Below are 21153 nucleotides of genomic sequence, written 5' to 3'. Positions count from 1 at the left end.
GAGAGTGAAGTCAAGTGGGCCTTAGGAAACATTACTAACAACAAAGCTAGCGGAGATGACAGTATTCCAGCTGAGCTATTTAAAATCCTAAAAGATGATGCTGTTAAAATGCTGCACTCAATATGCCAACAAATTTGGAACACTCCACAGTGGCCACAAGACTGGAAAAGATCAGTTTACATTCCAATTCCAAAGAAGGGCAACGCCAAAGAGTGTTCAAACTACCGCACAATTGCACTAATTTCACATGCCAGCAAGGTGATGCTCAAAATCCTACAAGCTAGGCTTCAGCAGTATGCGAATCAAGAACTATCGGAAGTACAAGCTGGGTTTCGAAGAGGCAAAAGAACTAGAGATCAAATCGCCAACATTCGCTGGATCATGGAGAAAGCAAGAGAATTCCAGAAAAACATCTATTTCTGCTTCATTGACTATGCGAAAGCCTTTGATTGTGTGGATCACAACGAACTGTGGCAAATTCTTAAAGAGATGGGAGTACCAGACCACCTTACCTGTCTCCTGAGAAACCTGTACAAGGGTCAAGAAGCAACAGTAAGAACCAGCCATGGAACAAGCGATTGGTTCAAAATTGGGAAAGGAGTACGACAAGGCTGCATATTGTTGCCCTGCTTATTTAACTTATATGCGGAGTACATCATGAGAAACGCCGGGTTGGATGAATCACAGGTCGGAATTAAGATTGCCGGGAGAATTATCAACAACCTCAGATACGCAGATGATACCACCCTAATGGCAGAAAGCGAAGAGGATCTAAAGAGCCTCTTGTTGAGGGTGAAAGAGGAGAGTGCAAAAGCTGGTTTGAAACTCAACATTAAAAAAATGAAGATCATGGTATCTGGCCCCATCACTTCCTGGCATATGGAAGGGGAAGAAATGGAAGCAGTGACAGATTTTATTTTCTTGGGCTCCAAGATCACCGCAGACCGTGACTGTAGCCATGAAATTAAAAGACGCTTGCTCCTTGGGAGGAAAGCTATGGCAAACCTAGACAGCATAGTAAGAAGCAGAGACATCACCTTGCTGACAAAGGTTCGTATAATCAAAGCTATGGTTTTCCCAGTAGTAATGTATGGCTGTGAGAGCTGGACAATAAGGAAGGCTGAGCGCCGAAGAATTGATGCTTTCGAACTGTGGTGCTGGAGAAGAGTCCCCTGGACTGCAAGGAGGTCAAATCAGTCCATCCTAAAGGAAATCAACCCTGAATGCTCATTGGAAGGACAGATACTGAAGCTGAAGCCCAAATATTTTGGCCACCTAATGCAAACAGAAAACTCTCTGGAAAAGACCCTGATGCTGGGAAAGACTGAAGGCAAAAGGAGAAGGGGACAGAGGATGAGGTGGCTAGATAGCATCACTGATGCAATGAATATGGACTTGAGCACACTCCGGGAGAGAGTAGAGGACAGGAAGGCCTGGCGTGCTGTGGTCCATGGGGTCACGAAGAGTCGGACACGACTGAATGACTGAACAACAACAACCTTCTACCTTTGATTTACAATTCAGACTCATAATAAATAATAACAGCCACATGTCTAGTTGTACCCCCTCTCTTTATAATATTTAGAACAGCTTACTCACATCCTTAGGTCAAGATGTGTGATTTCCCACTTCTTTTCATGTTTTTGGCTGCTGCTGACAGAGGGCAGGGGAATACATAATGTTGTGAGTTTAGCAGAGGGGAACTTGTATTCGTCATTATGGAGGCAAGGGGAATAAGCACACAGCTGCCATTCTTGCTGGCAGTTATATATATATAATAATGTCAGGTTCCAACCAACATTTGCCCCAAACCAATGGGGCAATGTTGGAGTTTGTAGTCTTCAAACCCCAGTGTTTGTACTCTTCACAAGCAACACAAAACTTTCTTCCTGTAAACTACAGCCTGCCCCATCTCACTAATTGCACACACATTGCAAACTGTTTTTTCAGGTCAGAGGGAGTTTAGGACATTGCCTGCAATGCAGCTGGGGAGATGTTGGCTAACAGTTCATTCATTTATTCATTCCTTCATTCTTATACCGTCCAATAGCCAATGCTTTCTGGGTGATTCACAACACGATAAAACATAATATAAAACCTTTAACATATAAAAATTCAAAATAGTCTGAAACAGTTAAAATTATTAACAATAGAACTACCAGGACTAGATAAAAAACTAACATTAACCTCCCCCCCGCCATCATATGCTGTCAAATGCCTGGGAGTTGAGGAAAGTTAACCTGGCCCCCAAAAGATAACAAAGTTAGTGCCAGGCGGACCTCACTGGGGACAGCACTGCACAATCGGGAGCCACCACTGGGAAGGCTCCCTTCCTTGTTGCCATCCTACGAACCTCCCTCAGAAGAGGGCCCCTGACTTTGACTGTAGTGTTCATACTGAGAGAGGCGCTCCATACAGTTACTTATTATTGTCCAGAGTTAAGGATGGACAGTTAAGGATGGACAGTAATTAGCCATACTCACTACTCACTTTTCTGGATCATAGCCATTATTAATTTAACATTTGACCCAAAAGACAGGAAAGGGGAAATTTTATTGCTGCAGTAGCATGCTAAGAAGACGTTAGATTTTCTTAACTATGAAGAGAAATGGAACTACAAAACTATGTTATGACATGGGATAGCTAGGAGTTTGAATTTAACACTCTCTGGAACAGTCAATGCATGGTGACTTTTCAGTGGAGTTAGGCAAAAAAAAAAAAAAGCAACTATAAAGAACCCTGAACAGTGCAAATATTAAGACATCCCATGTGTTTGTGTCGCCAAAAGATGTTTAAAGCAAAGCACTTAGGATTTGTTTCCTTTTTTGGAGAAAAGACTACTGCCAATGAAATACTGCAAAGCATTTTACAAAAGATAAAGAAGTACTGGATATCATTCATTTCCTATTTTAAACACATATGCGGTACTATTTTTACAATGAGATTTATAAGCCTTTTGTACACACTTTTGAGTGTGGCTGTATATAAAAGTATTCTTGAAATACAACTGTGTGCATGCTTCATAGATAGCTAAGCAACTATCGTTAGTCATTTTATTTGATGAACATTTTCAGTGTAGTATAAAGAAACGAAATTATTTAGATAGTTTATTAAAGCTTATTCTGCTTAGGCTTACAGCACTGAAAAGCCTGCCAACGCTTCTCCAATTATCTGCTAGAGCAATAACAGAAAACACTCCTATCCTAAAGGGGTAGGAGAAGGGAGAGGTTGGGAATATTTTATAAAACAAAAAATCCTCTTCAGTAAAACCTTAATAAACATTTCTAAAAACTGTAATGCACTCTCTTCTTTCCTTAAACTGGAAATGGTGATGAGTTTATTTTGTGATTGAGAGAAAGCAAGTCAGGACAAAATACAAAACTTACCCAAATTCTCTATTCACCAGATCATGGCTTTTAAAAATATTTTTAATGTATATGTCTGCTCCTGTCCTTGACTGATGGCATAACTGCTTTTTAGCAACAAACCATTCTAGAGTTTCACAAGATTAAGTAAACTGCCAAGCTGCATGCTGTATTTTAGTCATATGCATTCTAAGGGCCAATGTACTACTTCAGTGCTTAAATGGCAATGGCATTATTGTATCATATTATTTTCTTATGTGAATCCACTTACCTGAAATCTGCCTACAAGATAATAATTAAAGAAACCATGTCAGGGAAAGCTCTAGGGAAGCTTTACCCAGCCTGATGCCCTCCTGATCTGTTGAACTACAAGTCAGCACAGCAAATGGGCATGCTGGTTAGGAATGACAGGACTTGTAGTTTGATACATCTGGAGGGCATCAGACTGGGAAAGGCTGCCCTAGGGAAAGTCTCAGTAAATTAGGGATCCAGAGACCAGAAATATACTTAGGACATATGGAAAAAAGACTATCCTTGTTATTATTTCTCCCAGATCTCTCCTTAAACCAGACAAATGTTTTACGTGAATGCAACAGGAAAAAACCCAAATTCCTGCAGACTTGTAAAAACTGTCAGGACTAACCGCTGCAGGAGGTCCTGAGCTGGAAGACTAGGGATGCTTGAGGAGATCATTTGGTCTTCGTTTTAAGTAAATGACCTAATTTGCATTTCCTGAACTAAAACGCGAATGGGAACATATCCTTTCGTTTTCACAGTTCTCAAATTGTATAATAGTTCTTGGTTCAAACTAAGTACCAAAATGCATGTAAAAATGCATGGTTTCCATTAAAATGTCTCTTTTAGATGCAAATGTGTACAAAAATGAGTATGGCGGGTTGTTTTTTTTGTTTTGTTTTTTCAAAATAATGCAAATGTTTGTGTGGTCTTACAAAACCCCCACTGCACATTGATGCAGAAATGGGATGAAACGGACTTCTGACTGAATACATGCAAAACTGATATGGACCAGAAATAGATTGATCTGTCCATCTCTACTGGTGACCTTCAGAGAGCTGGAAAATTCCCTGAGCCACCATTTCTTTCTGAGAATTATAGGCCTCCTTGGCCCACGGAGAGCCACCAGGCCTCTAACCTGCTTTGCCCCTCATCTATGTGATGGGTCACTGCCCTTGCTAATGGGATTGTATTTTGTTAATTTTATGAGTTACTAATTAGCTTAATGGATTTACAAACGTATCTTTTTCATTGCTAAGTATAAATGGGTTCACTCAGTATAACACAGCTCCTTATAGCTATGATTATGCTTATTAAGCACATTTCAGATGTGAGCCTGAATCAATGAGTTCATGCTATATCAGTGTTTAGGACCCTCACTTCTCAAGCAGATTTAATTATGGGCCATTTGTTTAAATTGGCCATGGATACTTTAAATTTTTTTTAAAGTATTTCATAGAGGAAATATTAACTTTTCTATATTTTAGTTTTCAGGACTGGTGCATTTGTCATGGATTTTTGCCCTTCCTTGCATGTCAAAGTGGCCAGCGGGGGACTGGCTGAGTGGGTAAGGGTAGTGGTGAACGCCTCTTTATGGCAAGGTACGACTCCATAAAGTCGTACCTTGAGGAGTACCACCTGAGGAGGTGGTGGTAAAACCTCTGCTAGAAAAACCCTCCCTGAACCCCACCATACTGGATCATTTAAGCCAGTCTCCAATATTCCTTATTGGTCATGAGGCTGAGCGCAGATTAGCTAGATTCATTTTAATCTGGCTTCAGGCCTGGTTATGGGACAGAGACTGCTTTGGTCATCTATGCCAGGAACTGGACAGGGGGAGTGGAGCTCCCCAGTATGGAACCCCCAATGAGGTATCCACAACATGCTCCCATTCCTTAAACCATTGTCAGTCATTACATCTGCAAGGCCCTCTAAACCACTAATGTTCAAATGAAGAACACAGAAAGCTGCCTTATACCAAATGAGACCATTGGTTCATCTAACTCAGTACTGTCTACACTGACTGGCAGTGGCTCCCCAGGGTCTCAGACTCAGGGTCTTCCCAGCCCTACCTTGATATGCCAGGGCTTCAATCTGTGATCTTCTGCATGCAAAGTATGTGCTCCACCACTGAGCTAAGCCCCTACGAATTTCAGAGAGATCTAAGTAGCAAGTTTATCTCAAGAAAAATGTACCATGTGACTCTTTCTGCTGAGGATGTTTCAAACAATGGAATTCAACAAAATGCTCTTTCAATCTGGATTGCTTTGGAATACTATTAAAGGGTTAAAATTGTTGGGAATATTGCAACCTTGTCTGGAAGTTACTGGAAGGGGGCAGTGTTGCGGTTACTTAGTTCATGGGAGTTTAGGCCTCAGCTAGCCTTAGGATCTCTATAGCCTACCGTGTGGTTTCCTGTGCTCCTCCCCTCCCTCCCTCCCTCCCTCTTTCTGACCTCCTCCTCTACTGGGAGCACTTTGCTCTCTTGCTCCTGCCAGTGTTACAGAACACAAATGAACTGAACAAACTGTTCTTTGAAAACTCCACGCTGTACCTGCATAATATATGCAAGTATATTGTGAGTAAGCTATTTTACCTTTCTTTACTAACGAAGGGTGTGGTTTCCTTTTTTAGCCTTGTGTGCATGTGGGACTGGTAAATGCTCATTCTTCTCTGCCTTTTGTTTTTCTCTGCTAACTAACTTTCTAACAGGAGGCATCAATACTAAATAATTCCCATCAAAAATACCCATTTAAGCCCCACATCAAATCTATCCAGGCAAATGGTTCCAAATGCAACCATGAAATCTCAAATAAATAGAAAACATATTTTGATGAAGGAAGTACAAACATCATACATAGGAAGCCGCCGTACACTGAGTCTGCGTCAGACCATTGGTCCATCTAGCCCAATATTGTTGACACTGACTGGCAGCAGCTCTCAATGCTTTCAGCCAGGAGTTTTTCTAGCCCTGCCTGGAGATTCCGGAGGTTGAACCTGGGACCTTCTGCATGCAAAGCAGGTGCTGTACCATTGCGCTACGGCCCCTCCCTGTTACTCCCTGTTACTCCCTGTAAGTAATGTTACATAAAACATGATACTTTAGCATTAACTTCAAGCTAAACTATTCCTACTCTACATGAACGAGCCCAAACGAAATGAGTTTGCACTCACCTACAAATCCTTCTTTGCCAACCAATTTAAGGGCAATTTTGTCTGCCAAAACAGAAGAATTACCATGAGCAATATTTGCAAAAGGTCCAGCATGCACAAAAACTGGAGTACCCTAAAAGTAGGGGGGGGAAAGCAAAACAGTAATCAGAGCACAAGAAGAAAATAATCATTAGACATGTTGCACATATTCTGCATTAGTGCCTGCCCTATGTGTGACATTTACTATATGATTAGGATTCATGTCATGTCATGTGTGGTTTTTTAAAATTAAATGCAAGGCATAGGGTAGTGGCACCTCCAGCATGCTACTGTTCTTTCAACATTTGAGCATGCAGCAGACTATCATCAATAGTTCCCAGACACGTATTTGGACATTTAGACCATGGTTACTGACATGAATGACAACCACCTCTCTCAAAACCAGATCCATTAAAAAATAATAATTACTTGCTTTACAATAATGTCATTATTCATGTGAACTGTTATTTGTCTTACTCTATATTTCCACTCTTCATCCCCTCTTTTCCCCTGTTTGAACTGGTTAATATAAAGCTTAAGAATTTTTTTAAAAAAAATATCACAGCATATGGGGAGGTGAGGTTTAAGCCTCCCCCCCCCCCCCAGCTGCAATCTCCATGAAATTCAAACTAGGGTGTGGGGGAATCATAATGAGATATCCCCTGGAAGCAGGAAAGATTGGCTGCAGGGCAACTAAGAGCCTTGGTGCAAGGTCCCTAGGGCCATAAGACCCCTAGGGCCACAGCAGAGGCACAAAATGGTGTCTCCTGCTTCTGTCCAAATAGTTCTATAGCAGTGTGTGCTGGTGTTCAAGGAGGTAGAATGAGAGTGCAGGGAACTTTCATGATTTAAGCTGGGATTCACGTTTAGGCTGCTTCTTCTCTTGCTCAGGGAAAACCCCTTTCTTGTGCCATTCCAGCAACTGAACCAGTCCCTTATGATTGACGGCTTTCAAAAAATAAATTTCTGTCCACTGAGGAACTCTAAAAACCATCTCTTCTTTTCCCAGAAAACGGTGACAAAGCCATCTGGTACTGCTGTTTCCAACTACTCATTGGGCTGGTTTGCATGATCACTGTGAGTTAAACAAGGCATGGTGCCTTGTGAAGTCATGGTGTGTGCTGGGCGCCACTTTCCTAATAACCTGCCCAAGCACAGCTTGTCGTGTTGTCTGAACCCAGGTGGCATGGCTTGTTGTAAGGGGAACCTACCCTCAACAACAGCCCATGGGTTACCCGAGGGATGTTTCCCCCTCCAACAAGTCATGCTGCCCAGGTTCGGATGACACAACAAGCTGCATCCAGGCACATGATTAGGCAAATGGCGCCCAGCACATGCTGTGGGTTAAACAAGCCACTATGGCTTGCTTAACCCACAGTTATCATGCAAACCAGGTCAATGTCACATGGCAGCTGCTGAAACTTAGGACAGCCTTTCCTAATCTGGTGCCCTTCAGACGTTTGGACTTCAACTACCATCAGCCCCAGTCAGCATGGCCAATTGTCAGGAATGCTTGTAGTCCAACACATCTGAAGACTTGTAGTCTAACATATCTGAAGTGCACCAGGTTAGGGAAGGCTGACTTAGGCTATTTAGGCCAGTTTAACAGGCTGCAATCCTTTACCAACTTACATGGGAGTAAGCCCCATTGAATGCAATGGAAAACCCATTGTGCCAGCAAACGCTATTGGCATTGTGCTAGAGGTCCTGTATGCTAGCACACTGTAATTTACATTAGTGCTAGTGTCCAGTTGGATGCTGCCCATGTATAGGATTGCACGGTTAAACATTAATTATATCATTAAAAAGTAATGTATCTGGTGGTAGTTCTTTTAATTCACTTTTGATCCATGAGTTTCTAATAAATGCCTATCTGATTAAACAGTTCTAAAATTCATCTAGGAGACATATGAAAGGGAGAGCCTATGGCAATTCCATCTGTGAAAACACAAGTTCTCTTTCATTAATGGAGGAGGCCAAGGGAGTGAAGAAAGGAATGTAATGCAAAGAAGGGGTGGGGGGAAGAGTTATCCAAAAGAAGACATTTTATATTAATAATCTGATAACTATTCTGCTTTGCCTATGTGTGCTTTGAAACAGAAGCTGTAGAAAAATAGCAACAGGTGGAAATAACAAAGCCAGTACATGACAGCATCATTATCACTGAACAAATACAGTTCATATTTATTTTCTCAAACCAACAGATCATTGATAATGTTTACCAGATAAATAGTTTTAGCGCAATACTATGTGGGATTCATTCAATCATCCAGCATGCTGTTTTGTATAGCAAATCTTATAGAGATGACCAGTGTGGTGTAGTGGGTAAAGTGTTGGACGGGGACTCAAGAAATCCAGGTCCTAGACCCCATGTGGCTATGAAACTCACTGGGTGACTCTGGGCCAGTCACTGGCTCTCAGCCTAACGTGCCTCACAGAATTGTTGTGAGGGTAATACAGAGAGGAGGAAGACCACATAAGCCACTTTAAGTTCCTTACAAGAGGAAAAAAGGTGGGATATAAATGTAACAAGAAATAAATATTGCTGTGCTGGATTCCCACTGCTAGGAAGGTATTTGCATTCATAATATAATGCATATGAGGCTATGTTGTCTTTGTGTATACTGTCTGTTTGTGTGTTTTTATATTTTAAAATTTTCATATTGTACTTTTAATGTTTTAACCTTTGTAAACCACCCAGAGAGCTTTGGCTATGGGGTGGTATAAAAATGTAATATACAATAAAGTGCTATATAAATGCAAGTAGTAGTGTAGATAGAATAAAAAAGGTAGGTAGAATAAAAGAAGGATACTAAACATGACTCATGCTTTTTAAAAAGCAGTAGCACATGTCTATAGACAAGCACAAGCTGCAATACTGGCATGGCTTGAAAAGACAAATTCTTCCAATTAAATGACATCTATAGTAGTTGTGTGTGTGTTCAAAAATAAAAATAACACAATCATACTATAGATCTTAAGTAAGTAATTAATAGCTATTTCATGAGTGGTAAACATACTATCTGAATAGTAATTTGGTATGTCAGCATTATTGTTCATAATTATGATCCCTAGGGTTTTTTTTTATGTTATGCTGAAATATTATGAAAACAACCATGTGCACATCCTATTTTGCCACATGAAAGATGACTGGTAAAACCAAACCAAAATTAGGCTTAGAGAAAGCTGGTTCTAATAACATTCACCACATAAATGGAAACCCTCTTATATCCAAGGAATGTGATAATGCAAAGAAGTTTTCAACAGAGAAATAATGTGCGGTTTTTAAAGTGCACATACGATATGCTAAACGGTTCTGATGAAAAGACAACAACTTTGACCCAGGGTAACCATTTCAGAAATGGAAGGCCTCTTTCTGTTTGCTCCTACTCATGGAAGGGGGAAGGATGAGCAATGCCGCCTTCTACCTGCAGCCTCCTGCATCACCTTCCACATTGTTTTGGAGGGACAACAACCATTCAGAGGACATTCTGAAGCATTGCAGGGGGCTGCAGATGGATCTCCACTCACAGGATCTCTGGATCCAGCCCAGTAGGTACTACTTGCTTTTTCAAGAAACTTCAAGTAAAACTGCCTTGCCTAAACTTAAGGAGTTGCTACATCTCCATTTCTAAAGATCTGTTTGTTTGTTTGTTTGTTTGTTTGTTACATTTATGTCCCACCTTTCCTCCAAGGTGCCCAAGGTAGTGTACATGATTGTCCTCCTCTCCATTTTATGCTCACAACAACCCTGTGAGGAAAGTTAGGCTTAGTGTCAGTGACTGGCCTGAAGTCACCCAGTGAACTTCATGGCTCAGTGGGGACTAGCATCCAAGTCTCCCAAGTCCCACTCCAACACTCTAACCACTAAAAGTGACTTGTAAAATAGCAGATTACACTTTTCTATACTTTCTTTTTTGTTTTTTGAACAGTGGAATTCCAGATCCTAACACAGCAGTATGTTTGATGCAGAAGCATCCTCAAACATACTATATTTCTAGCACAGGTTTCTAGGACATGGAAGTTCCAAAGATCTGGAGGTCAAGAAAAAAACCCAACCTCTCTTAGCGACAAGCCATCTACAATGCCCATATAAATCAAATCTGAAAAGTGATAAGGAGCCATGCAGTATAATCAGTTCTACAGTTGCACTTAGCCCTTCAGTTTAAAAAACTGTGTTAGTGCATTTTTAGATCTTTGCGCTGCTGCTGGCTTTTATCTTGGTTACCACTTCGGTTTTATTCTGTTAGCAACTTATGGTTTTTTATTATGTTTTACTATGTTATTGTATGAACTTGAACACACTCCGGGAGACAGCGGAGGACAGGAAGGCCTGCTGTGCTATGGTCCATGGGGTCACGAAGAGTCGGACACGACTTAACGACTGAACAACAACAACATGTTATTGTACATTATGGTTTTAAGCTTTGTCTTGTAAACCACCCAGGGAGCTTCTGCTAATGGGCAGTATAGAAATACAATAAATAAATCAATACAGCGATATCCAACATCGGCAAGCAGAGTTCTGGTACCACAACTGGATTTCCCTTTCCTCTCCTCCCCCCTGCAGCTCCCCTTTTCCCACCCAAACTATAATCTTCATGAGCTGCCCAGAGATCTTTGGCTATGGGGCAGTATAGAAACGTAATTAATAATAATAATAACCACCAGCACCAGCACCACATCAGGAGGATCCCCCACCCTTCCAGATAAGAACTGAAGAGCACACAGGGAGTTGGAAGGACAGAGGGAAAATCCATCCCATCAACAATGCCCATTCTGCTGATGGCTAGACATGAGCTTGAATTTTAAAATCTTTTACAAACATACCCTCTAGCAATTTAGGTATAGTCTTAAAAAGAAAGGAAGTGAAAGGTTAGGGATGACTGGACTCACCTCTAATGTTTGCATCAATGTTGGTTTAATTGCATCCTTCATCAAAACTGACAAAGCACCAGTTATTCCCTAAAAAAACAGAATAACTTTAGTTTTAGCTTTAGTGTTCGGGTCAATCTTATTTGAAACATAGAACTAGCTCAACTTAATTAGCTAAACAAATCAAGTTGTGTTTAACAGATCTACAATGATATAAAATAGGATTTTCTCTTCATAAGGTGTTGGTGTCACTATTTTTAAAAGACAGAATGAAAGGTAAGTAAGCTTCTGAGTTACAATATTCAACACAACGGGCTTTGAAAAGTAGTATGTGCACAGAAAATAGAAATATTTAAAGACACAGGCCGACAAATTGTAGCTTGGTCTTCTTGGCTTGCCATTGCTCATGGCTGCCACCAATTCTTCCCCTTCCCCAAGTTCTCTGCATGTTTCAGAGAACTTTGGTGAAGGGGGGGGGGGTCTGTGTTTGCACTGGCCTTTGCAGAAGTTAAAGGTAGCACTAGAGGTTTCAGGGGGTGGGCAGGGTCCTTCATGCTGTTTTGCCCTTCCTTGGTGCCTGTGAAGAGGATGTATATGGGTGAAAAGGACTCATGTTGCTTTTTTCCTTCCCCAAAGCCACTGAGAGGCACTGGGAGGGGTGGTGGAATTCCCCAAGTAAATTCCTGAGGACTCTGGTAAGCCTGGTGTTGGGTGGTGTTTTCCTTTACATGGGGCTTTTGTAGAAATGTCTGCCAGTGTGAATGGTGACACCATCCTCATCCCTTCTCCCAGGTTCTCCGCATGTAGCGGAGACAATGAGGGAAAGGTGGTCACCACTGGCAACCTGGCAAATGGGTTTGTGGGCCTGTTCAAAGACAAACAAGTGTAAAAGGGTTTTACTGCCCCACAAACAAGGCTTCACTGAAGGAAAGACACTTCTTTGTGGCATGAATGCCCTCCTTTGTATATGAAGGTTCAGTAACAGAATGCTCTAAGTCTATTCCCCAACAAAAAAGAGACAGTGGGGATAGACTGGGTCATGTGGTGACAGGCCTGAGCGGTCAGGAGCTGTGTGCTTCACAGGCACCTGCCCTCGCTTGGTGGCCCACCTGCTCTGTCCTGCTGGCACACTGCAGATGGGATTGAGTAGGTTTGGATTGCCTGGTTCAGCCTTATAGGCAACCTGTAGATCCAGCTGACCTTTCAGTTCCCAACGACTCTATGGAAGGGGTTGGTTTGCCCAACAGCCTTCCTTTTATAGCCATAAATAAAATGCTGTTAGGAAATGGTTAAGTTTGTGGACGACACCACATTACTTATAATGGTGCAATCCAAAACAGACTATGGAGAAACCTCTCTCCAAACAACATGAGAATCGCCAACAAAATGACAAATGAGATCCATTGTTCCTTTGTTTGTCTTTGTATTTAGAAAAATAATAAAATGTATCTATTAAAAATATTTATTTGTTTGTTACATTTCTATCCCACCAAGGGCCCAAGGCAACATACATGATGCTTCTCCTCTCCATTTTTTCCTCACAACAACCCGGTGAGGTAAGTTATGCTGAGCGCCAGTGACTGGCCCGAAGTCATCCAGTGAGCTTCATGGGCAAGTGGGGACTTGACCCCGGGTCTCCCCAGTTCCAGTCTTAACACTACTCCACACTGGCTCTCATGATTCATTGTAAGGAAGTGCAAAGTAATACAGCTCACTGAAAACTTAACTTAGCATAAAGTGGCACTGAAAAGGGCAAACTCAATATTAGGAAATTAACTGAAAATTAAACTCCCAGTATCATAATGGCTTTTATATAAAAATTTGGTGAGGCCACATTTGGAATAATATGTACAGACCTAGTCACCCCATCTCAAAAGGGTACCATAGAGCTGAAAAAGGGGCAGCCAAAATGATCAGGGATCTCTATGAGAAAAGGCTAAAATCATCATTTGGAGCTTTTCCAGTTTAGAAAAAAGGCAACTCTGAGATTAGGAGAATCGTTTATAAAATTATGTCCACTGTGGAGCAAGTGGATAGGGAGACAATTTTCTCCCCCTCTCATAATACTAGAACCTGGAGTCATCCCATGAAGCTGATTAGGAGATTCAGGACAGACCAAAGGAAGTATTTCTTCACACAGCATATACTTAAACTATGGAATGCATTGCCACAATATATAGCGATGGCAATTAGCGTAGATGACTTATTCATGACTTACCAATGACTACTAGTTGTGATGGTTATACACAACCTTCCTATTGCTGCTGGGAAGTAATACGAGAGGCTATTGCCTTAATGCCCTGCCTGTGAGCTTCTCAGAGGCATCCAGCTGACTCCTGGGGGAAACAGGATGCTGGACTAGATAGAGCCTGCCTCAGTTTGCTCTAGCAAGGTTCTTCTTAAGATATCTGGCTGAGACATAGCCACCTCTAAGACCACAGAATAGATGGCCTTTTCCCGTGGATGTCTATAAAACTGCATCTGCAACCAGAAAGCCAAGTTCTCCATAAGTTGGCAGTGGACAATTTGCATCCATTTTAAAAGCTGCAGTTAACTTCCAGGCTTCCTTCCCACAACCCATGTTCCTGCTTTTTAGGATCAACATAATTTCGCAGATGATACCTCACCTTCATTAAGAGACAAAGGTCCCTCTTTTTAAGATTAAAATTTGAATGTAGTTTTTCACAGAAATGTTTGACATGAAAATACAGATGGAATCTCTGCTTGGATATTTTGTTTGACTGAGTTTGAAATAAAGCCCCTTAGGACACTGGTTATAAATAAAAGTGATTGATCAAGAATTAAGATAGGGACCAAAGAATTATCAAAAGACCTAACATAAATTTAGCACAAAAAAACTGGAGCTTAAAGTTTCAAGACAATATCCTCATCTGTATGCTATTTGTAAAGTAAGTATATTACCATAGAGGTAACTGGATTTCAACATTTTAAAAAGAGTCCTTGCACAGTAACTTGAGAAGCTTCCTTACTATACAAATAGCTACATATTTATTTAATATTCCTCGTGACTGCTGAAATACTAATCTTGAGCATGCCAGTTTAATTTACCATGGAGATATGGCATCTGTCCATCAAACATTTTACTATAATACAGCAGCCAAATTGCAATCTAGTCTTCAGAACTCTGCTCAATGAACACCATATTTTGGCAACAAATTCTGTCATTCCATTACAGGGGCTGGCTTTTTAAAACCCATTACACTTGTGAAAGGAGCCTCTGACTTTATGAAATATTCAATTTATCTTTTCTCCCCTGCCTCCTCCCACCTCCAACTCTTACAGCATCTGGTTTTCATTGGCCAATGTGTATTTTATATTTCATTACACTACACTGAAAATGTGGCATAGCACCCTGAAATTAAGAGAAATTGCATATTTGCAGGGTATATTAAATGTTATTCACACCCGAAACAAATGAAAGAGAGAAGGAATTAGTGGTTTAGGCTGAACATTAAATACTGAATTGAAGACTACTTGTCAAAGTATCATTTTAATATACAGAAAATTGGGCAGGTTTAAAAATGTGTTCATTTTCAAACACATGCTAAGTGTTAATGGAAGTATGCACTCAGAGTGACATTGAAATACTTCTGAGGCTTAAAATCTAGAATACTGCTCTTACTGTTCAATAAGAAGTTATTTATAGTTGGACTCCCATATTTTTATCTGAAAACAACCCTTTTTTAATGTATGGGAACATAGGCATGCAGGCCAATGTTTCCCAACTATTTTTTATTTAGACATCTATATCCTCCTTTTTATGATAAAATCAAACTCCAGGCAGCTTACAGATAAAAAATATGTAGCTCACATAAAAATTAAAAACAATCCTAAAAAGAAAACCAGAACAAATGACAGTAAAAACAGCAACAAAAAGCCACATCAGCAACAGAAGACTGGGAGTCCCTTTCTATACTCAGTCTACCTTCTCGGCCCATCTCTTAAGCCACCTATTTTACAGGAGAGCATGCAGAGATCCTTGCATGTTGTCTTACGTATGTAACCTGCTGCTATGTGCAGAGATCCACAGATCCATGCACACTTACACTGGTATTAGAAAAGGAAATAGAACAAGACTCATCTGACCCCAATTAAAACCACACACAGGGAAATGTCATTAGAACAAGGCAGCAACTCAGACCTGGGGTTAGCACCTGGTATGGTGGGGCAAATGTCAGGGCTCACCAGGGCTGATGCTGGCACCAGTTTTGATTTTAAAAACTGCTTTAAAACTTCTTAAAAATTAGGGCTTAGCACTGATAAAAGCCCCAGATGAGTTAGCTGCAGTCACAGCCAAAGACAGTGGGAAAATTACGATGGCAGCTGTAGCTGCTTCACCTGTCACTTCTTTTATCTGTGCTGATCGTTCCACCGATGCCCACCCCTGCTGTTGCCCGCTCTGCTGTCACCCAGTCCTCTGACCCTAGTAAGCTTGCTGGGGGGCCTACCAGGCCAGTGCTGGGAGGGGGTGGAGAACAAGGCCCCCTCAAATCTGGCACCAGCCCAAATCAAAGTGGGTGATGGGGAAGTGGGGACACCACAAATCCAATGTGAATTAACAGGGTTCTTTGCAAAAGACCGTTCAGCCCACCACATTTTTGCTGGCAATGGGAGGAAGGTCCCACCTTCCTCAGGATCCTATCCCTTCCTGAAACCTTGTGCCTCTCTTCCAGGTCTTCTGCTATTCATGCTTTGAAAACCGTTAACATAGACAGTAAGATATTTTAGAAACAAATGTCCACGAACAAACAGTTCTTCAACAGTTTGTTTGTTACATTTATATCCCGCCTTTCTTTTAAGGAGCCCAAGGCAGCATACATGATCTTCCTCCTCTCCACTTTATCATCACAACAACCCTGTGAGGTGGGTTAGGCTGCAAGTCAGTGACTGGCCCACAGTCACACAGTAAGCTTCATGACCGAGTGAGGACTAGAACTTGCGTCTCCTGAGTCCCAGTCCATAGTTAGTTTTAAGTCTTCAAAATTAGAGGCTGTACACCCCTAAAATTAGCTGAATAGACATTTTAAAAAGCTGGACTGTGCCCCAAGAAGCATAGAACTTGTAAGAAGCATTATGTGATCCATACCAAATCTTCTGCTGTCACTGGCTGTCCTGCCTTGCTGTTAGCAACAACGATTTTCCCCAGTCTCTCTTTCATATCAGACAGCCCGCTGGTCAGTGCTAAGATTGCCATTATTTCACTTGCAACAGCAATATCAAACTGAGTCTGCAAAAAGAAAAGTAGAAGTATACAAGGCAGAGACCCCTGAAGCTCATTCTTGGGAACGCCATGTGAACCACCTTGTGCACCATACGTAAACCATTGTGAAAGAAAGGTGCGATATAAAATGAAAGCAGTCAAACAATGTCTACTGATTCCTGCCAATCCACATGGCTGACAAGGGTCAGCAGGGTGCTGCACAGAGAATATGAGGAGCTCCCATCTCAGTGAGCCCTAAAGAAGCTGGATAAATGGCATAGTGCCTGAAACTCTATGGGAAAGTTCCCATTGGCAGGCTCAGCCCATGTGGTTAAACCTAGCATTGCCATCCCCTTCCACAGCTACTTGGAAGGCAGATTTCCACTCTAGCCAGTTCTCCAGGGGAGCATGTATGCAGAGTTGGGTCCTGCTCTGTGACATGCTTCAACTAGGCTACACATTTCACCTGATGAACTTTCACTTACATCCAGCATATTGACTCTGGGTACTCTTTGAAGTAAGCTTGCCAAATGCAATGTACATAAGAGCATATTGGGATCATAACAGAGATGTATGCAATTTGAGCTGACTTAGCAGCGGTGGTAATATGGTGAGTTTAAAATTTCACATACTTCTTCAAACTAAGTTGATATTCAATTGTTCTGTAACATGCTCTAATGAAGTTACTTTTTGCCTGAAATCCTATACACACTTGCTAGGGAGTAAGCCCCATTATATGCAGTGGGACTTACTTTTGAGTTAACAGAAGCAAGTCCCACAAATTTTGATTACCATGCTACTTGAACATGGTATGGAAGCTACTGCTCTACGCTAGCCTTCCCTAACCAGGTGCCCTCCAGATGTGTTAGACTACAACTCTCATAATCCCTCAGTTGTAGTCCAACAAGTGTGGAAGGCACCAAGCTGGGGAAGGCTGCTCTATACCAACTATTATGGATCAAAGCAAGATACATTGCAAATCCATTCCCATCTAAAACCTTAGAGCAATCAGTTCTTCAACAATGTATTGAAATGACAGCAAGAAGGAAACATTTTAAATGATTAAAAGATGTTTTTTCTCCAAACACACAAGTTTGCCTACCTGACGAGAAAATCCCTTCTCTGTATTTGCCTGCCCAATTGTTATTTTCCTAAGGAACCTATCATTTGTGTCCACCACTGAAAGGAAAAAAAGAAACATTTATCAGAAAAGAAGTATTAGAAATTCTACCCTTGTGCTTATTATTTATATTATTTAAAAGATTTCTTGGCCGCCTTTCAGGGCAGAAGCCCTCTCAAGGCAGCTTACAACAATAAAACACATAACCATTAAGATATTAAAAGTAATAAAAACATAAATGCAATAAAAATAGCCATAAAAACCAACAATAAAAACCAGCAGCAACAACAGCAACAATACTAACAGCAGCAATCATATCAGGAGAAGCCCAAGGTAAAATAACATGTTTTCAATGCCTTCTTAAAAGCCTGCAACGATGGAGCATGGAGGACACATGATGGCAATTTATTCCACTGCAGACAAGTCCCTCTCACATGTGGTCACCCACCTAACTGCTCTCACAGGTGGGCAGATAAGAAGGGCCTCTCTTGCTGATCTGAAAGTGCGGGCAGGCTGATATGGGTGAAGGTGGTCCTCCAAGTAATTTTGTCCCAAACCATTTAAGGCTTTAAAGGTCAAAACTAGACCTTTAAATTGGGCTCGGTTACTAGTGCAGCTGGTGCAGTATATGCTTTATATGACCAAATCGCCTCGCCCGCACCAACACTTGGGCTGCCGCATTGTGCAACAGCTGAAGTTTCTGAACTGTCTTCAAAGGCAGCCCCATCTACAGTGCATTACAGTAGTCCAGGCTGGAATCACTAGTGAATGGATTAAGTTCAATGAGAACTGTCACTACATCTCACCCTTTTAATGCAATATATAACGGCTTTCATTTTAAAAGGGGCACATTTCATGCTAATAATTTTATACTCTGGAGGCTTGGCAGGATGCAGCAGATGCCTCTTGATGGTTCAGCCTTGCTGCAAACTCTCAGGTGGGGCTACAGCAATGATGATGGCATCATATCACAACACATTTTGTCACAGAGATGATTTTCTCCCCCCACAGGCTAAATATGAGTCTGGCTTTTGTTTACAAACCCCCCTCTCGAATGCAAACTGTCAATACTTTAAGGGTGCAAGTCCTATGCATCTTTAGGCAGGAAAAGGGCCTACAACTTCCAGCATGCGCCAGCCAATCAGATTACGCCCTAAAATGGAGACAAGACCAGAAGACAGTTCCTCTCAAAACAGATCCACTTTGGAAACTCTCATGTAGTATTTTCTTCTCTAGACCCTGACAGTAGTGGTCAGTGTATTTTTGAGTCTTAACATTAAATTAAGGAGATGACAAAACATTCCTAAAAAATCTCAGATTTAAACATCAGCTCCATTTGAATTTTTTTTCAGACAAATATCAGCAGTATAATTTAAATTATGCGTCATAGCCAGACATCAGCAATGTTGGGAATGTTCTTAATCCGAAGAAGGTAAACAACTGTAGACTTACCACATAAAACATGAAAGGAAAAATGTAAAGTGCTTAAAGAATTTTAAAAGAAATGTATCTTCTTATCTAGCTGAAAAGATGCATCTGGAGTTCCATTGCCATTTAAAATGCAGAAATAGAAGGAGAAAAACTTTTTCTTTAACGGGACATTATATAACATCTGGGTCCAACGCCAAATGTCAAAAATGCATGTCACCCGTTGCAAAGTTCAAATGGGCTATCTGCAATGACTACCTCTAGATAATTCTTAAGAACTCATTATAAATTAATGTGCACATACTTCCTTGATTATCTCACATTTGCACTGTTCATTTTGTATCTTGTATTTTGTATAATTGTATCAATGTGGGGCTATTGCAGGTAGAACATTTGTTCTCACCTTGAAGTGTCAATGGAGAAATAATGCTTTATTATTTATTTGCACTGTCAGGATCCATTCTACAGATGGCATTATCATACTCTGTCCCAACTTGGAGGTAAGTCAACTATGTTTTGGTGGGCTATTTGCAGGCATAAGAATTTAACTCTGCTTTAACATGTGCAGCCTAGATTTAACCTGTCTGCTACTTGCCTCTGACCAGTTTAACATTATACATTCACCTATTTTGACACCCACCTACTTGAACATGTGCGGGGGTTGCAGGATTCTGCCCACTGGCTACACTCCTATTCTTAGCAGAAGGGCTGAAACCCCCCAAGCAGCAGATCAGGCTAGGGTGTGTCAGGAGCTTCATCCTGACTGGTGTCAGTCTATCAGTAATTCTGTTTTGGGTAACCCTTGCAAAACAGGATACACCAGTAGGAAAAGTTATCCCCCCATTCCTGATCTGTAACTGGCCATTTTATTTTGTATTCCTTTCCTAATGATACACAATATGGAATTTGCATTTTTCACAGCAGGCACACACGGACCTGGTTCATACGTAACAACAATTCCTGGATTGTTTAATGTAGAAATTGTCATGGCCGAACAGGAGCAAGAGAGCACGCTGTCTCCTGTGTTGTTGTCACTTCCACTTTCAATCATCTCGTTCCTGGGTCCAAACCTGGAACTCTGAGTTGTTTAGGGATCAAAGAACCCAGAGTTTAACCCACCAACAAACCATGGATGATTGTTGGGTAAACTCTGGGTTGCTTAACCCATAAATAACCTAGAGTTCCGGATTTGGACATCATGATAACAACTGAGGAATAGGGCTGTTGATTGAAAGCAGAAGCAATAAGCATGTGGGAGGCAGCGTGCTTGCTCGCTGCTGCTCAGACCTGACAATTCCCAGGTGAAACAACCCAGGAATTCTTGTTAGATGTGAACTGGGCCAGTGAGCTGACATTTTCATTGAGCTATACGCCACTCTGTCAAGATCCTTTTCTGGGTCAGACACTGCCAGCGGACAGCTCATCATCAGCATATACCTGAAGTTAGGATTCTTTGCCCCAGTGTGCATCAGCTTACACTTGCTTATAGTCAGCCACATTTCATTTGTCATTCTAATGCCCATTCCCCCCGTTTGGAGGGATCCTTTTGGAGCTCTTCACAATCCCCTCTTTGTTTTAACCATCCTAATAATTTGGTATTGTTAGAAAAATTGGCCACCTTACTGCTCACCCTTAACTGCAGATCATTTATGTGGGTTGTGACCAGCAGGTGTGATCCCCCCCCCACACACACACACATTCACTGCAAACAGGGTTGATCTTAAGAGGGCTGAGAAGTCTACACAGTTCAGCTTGGCTGACTAGCAAGCCATTGTTTGTGGTTGTCACCATCTCCTCTTTCCTAAGTTCTATGGCATGTGCAAAAAAATCCTGAAAAGAGGGGTGGGTTCTGTGTTTTTGGGCCAGCCTTTTGCAGTAAGCTGTGGTTTATGCTATTTTTTTTTCTGGCAAAAGCCAGAAAAAGAGAGGGAAAAGCT

At 41.4% G+C, this 21153-nt stretch overlaps 1 protein-coding gene across 3 annotated transcripts in view; it reads right to left on the bottom strand.

Annotated features, from left to right (window-relative positions):
* MTHFD1L (methylenetetrahydrofolate dehydrogenase (NADP+ dependent) 1 like) overlaps positions 1-21153 on the bottom strand; it is a 213394-nt gene that overhangs the window by 113898 nt on the left and 78343 nt on the right. For all 3 annotated transcript variants that reach the window (XR_014786738.1, XM_084827831.1, XM_084827833.1), the window contains exons 17-20: positions 17771-17847; positions 16555-16695; positions 11469-11537; positions 6555-6666 (exon numbers count right to left, since the gene is read on the bottom strand). Coding sequence is in view for 2 of the 3 variants with exons in the window: in XM_084827831.1 (XP_084683957.1) it covers positions 6555-6666; positions 11469-11537; positions 16555-16695; positions 17771-17847 (399 nt within the window). In the remaining variant the exon portion in view is untranslated. The remainder of the gene's footprint in view (positions 1-6554; positions 6667-11468; positions 11538-16554; positions 16696-17770; positions 17848-21153) is intronic.

The sequence above is a fragment of the Heloderma suspectum genome, chromosome 1, assembly GCF_057233095.1.
Source record: "Heloderma suspectum isolate Gila_16-S chromosome 1, 16-S_ref, whole genome shotgun sequence".
Taxonomy (NCBI): Eukaryota; Metazoa; Chordata; class Lepidosauria; order Squamata; family Helodermatidae; genus Heloderma; species Heloderma suspectum.
The sequence above is the reverse complement of the archived record's forward strand: the minus strand, read 5'-3'. Positions and strand labels throughout refer to the sequence as shown.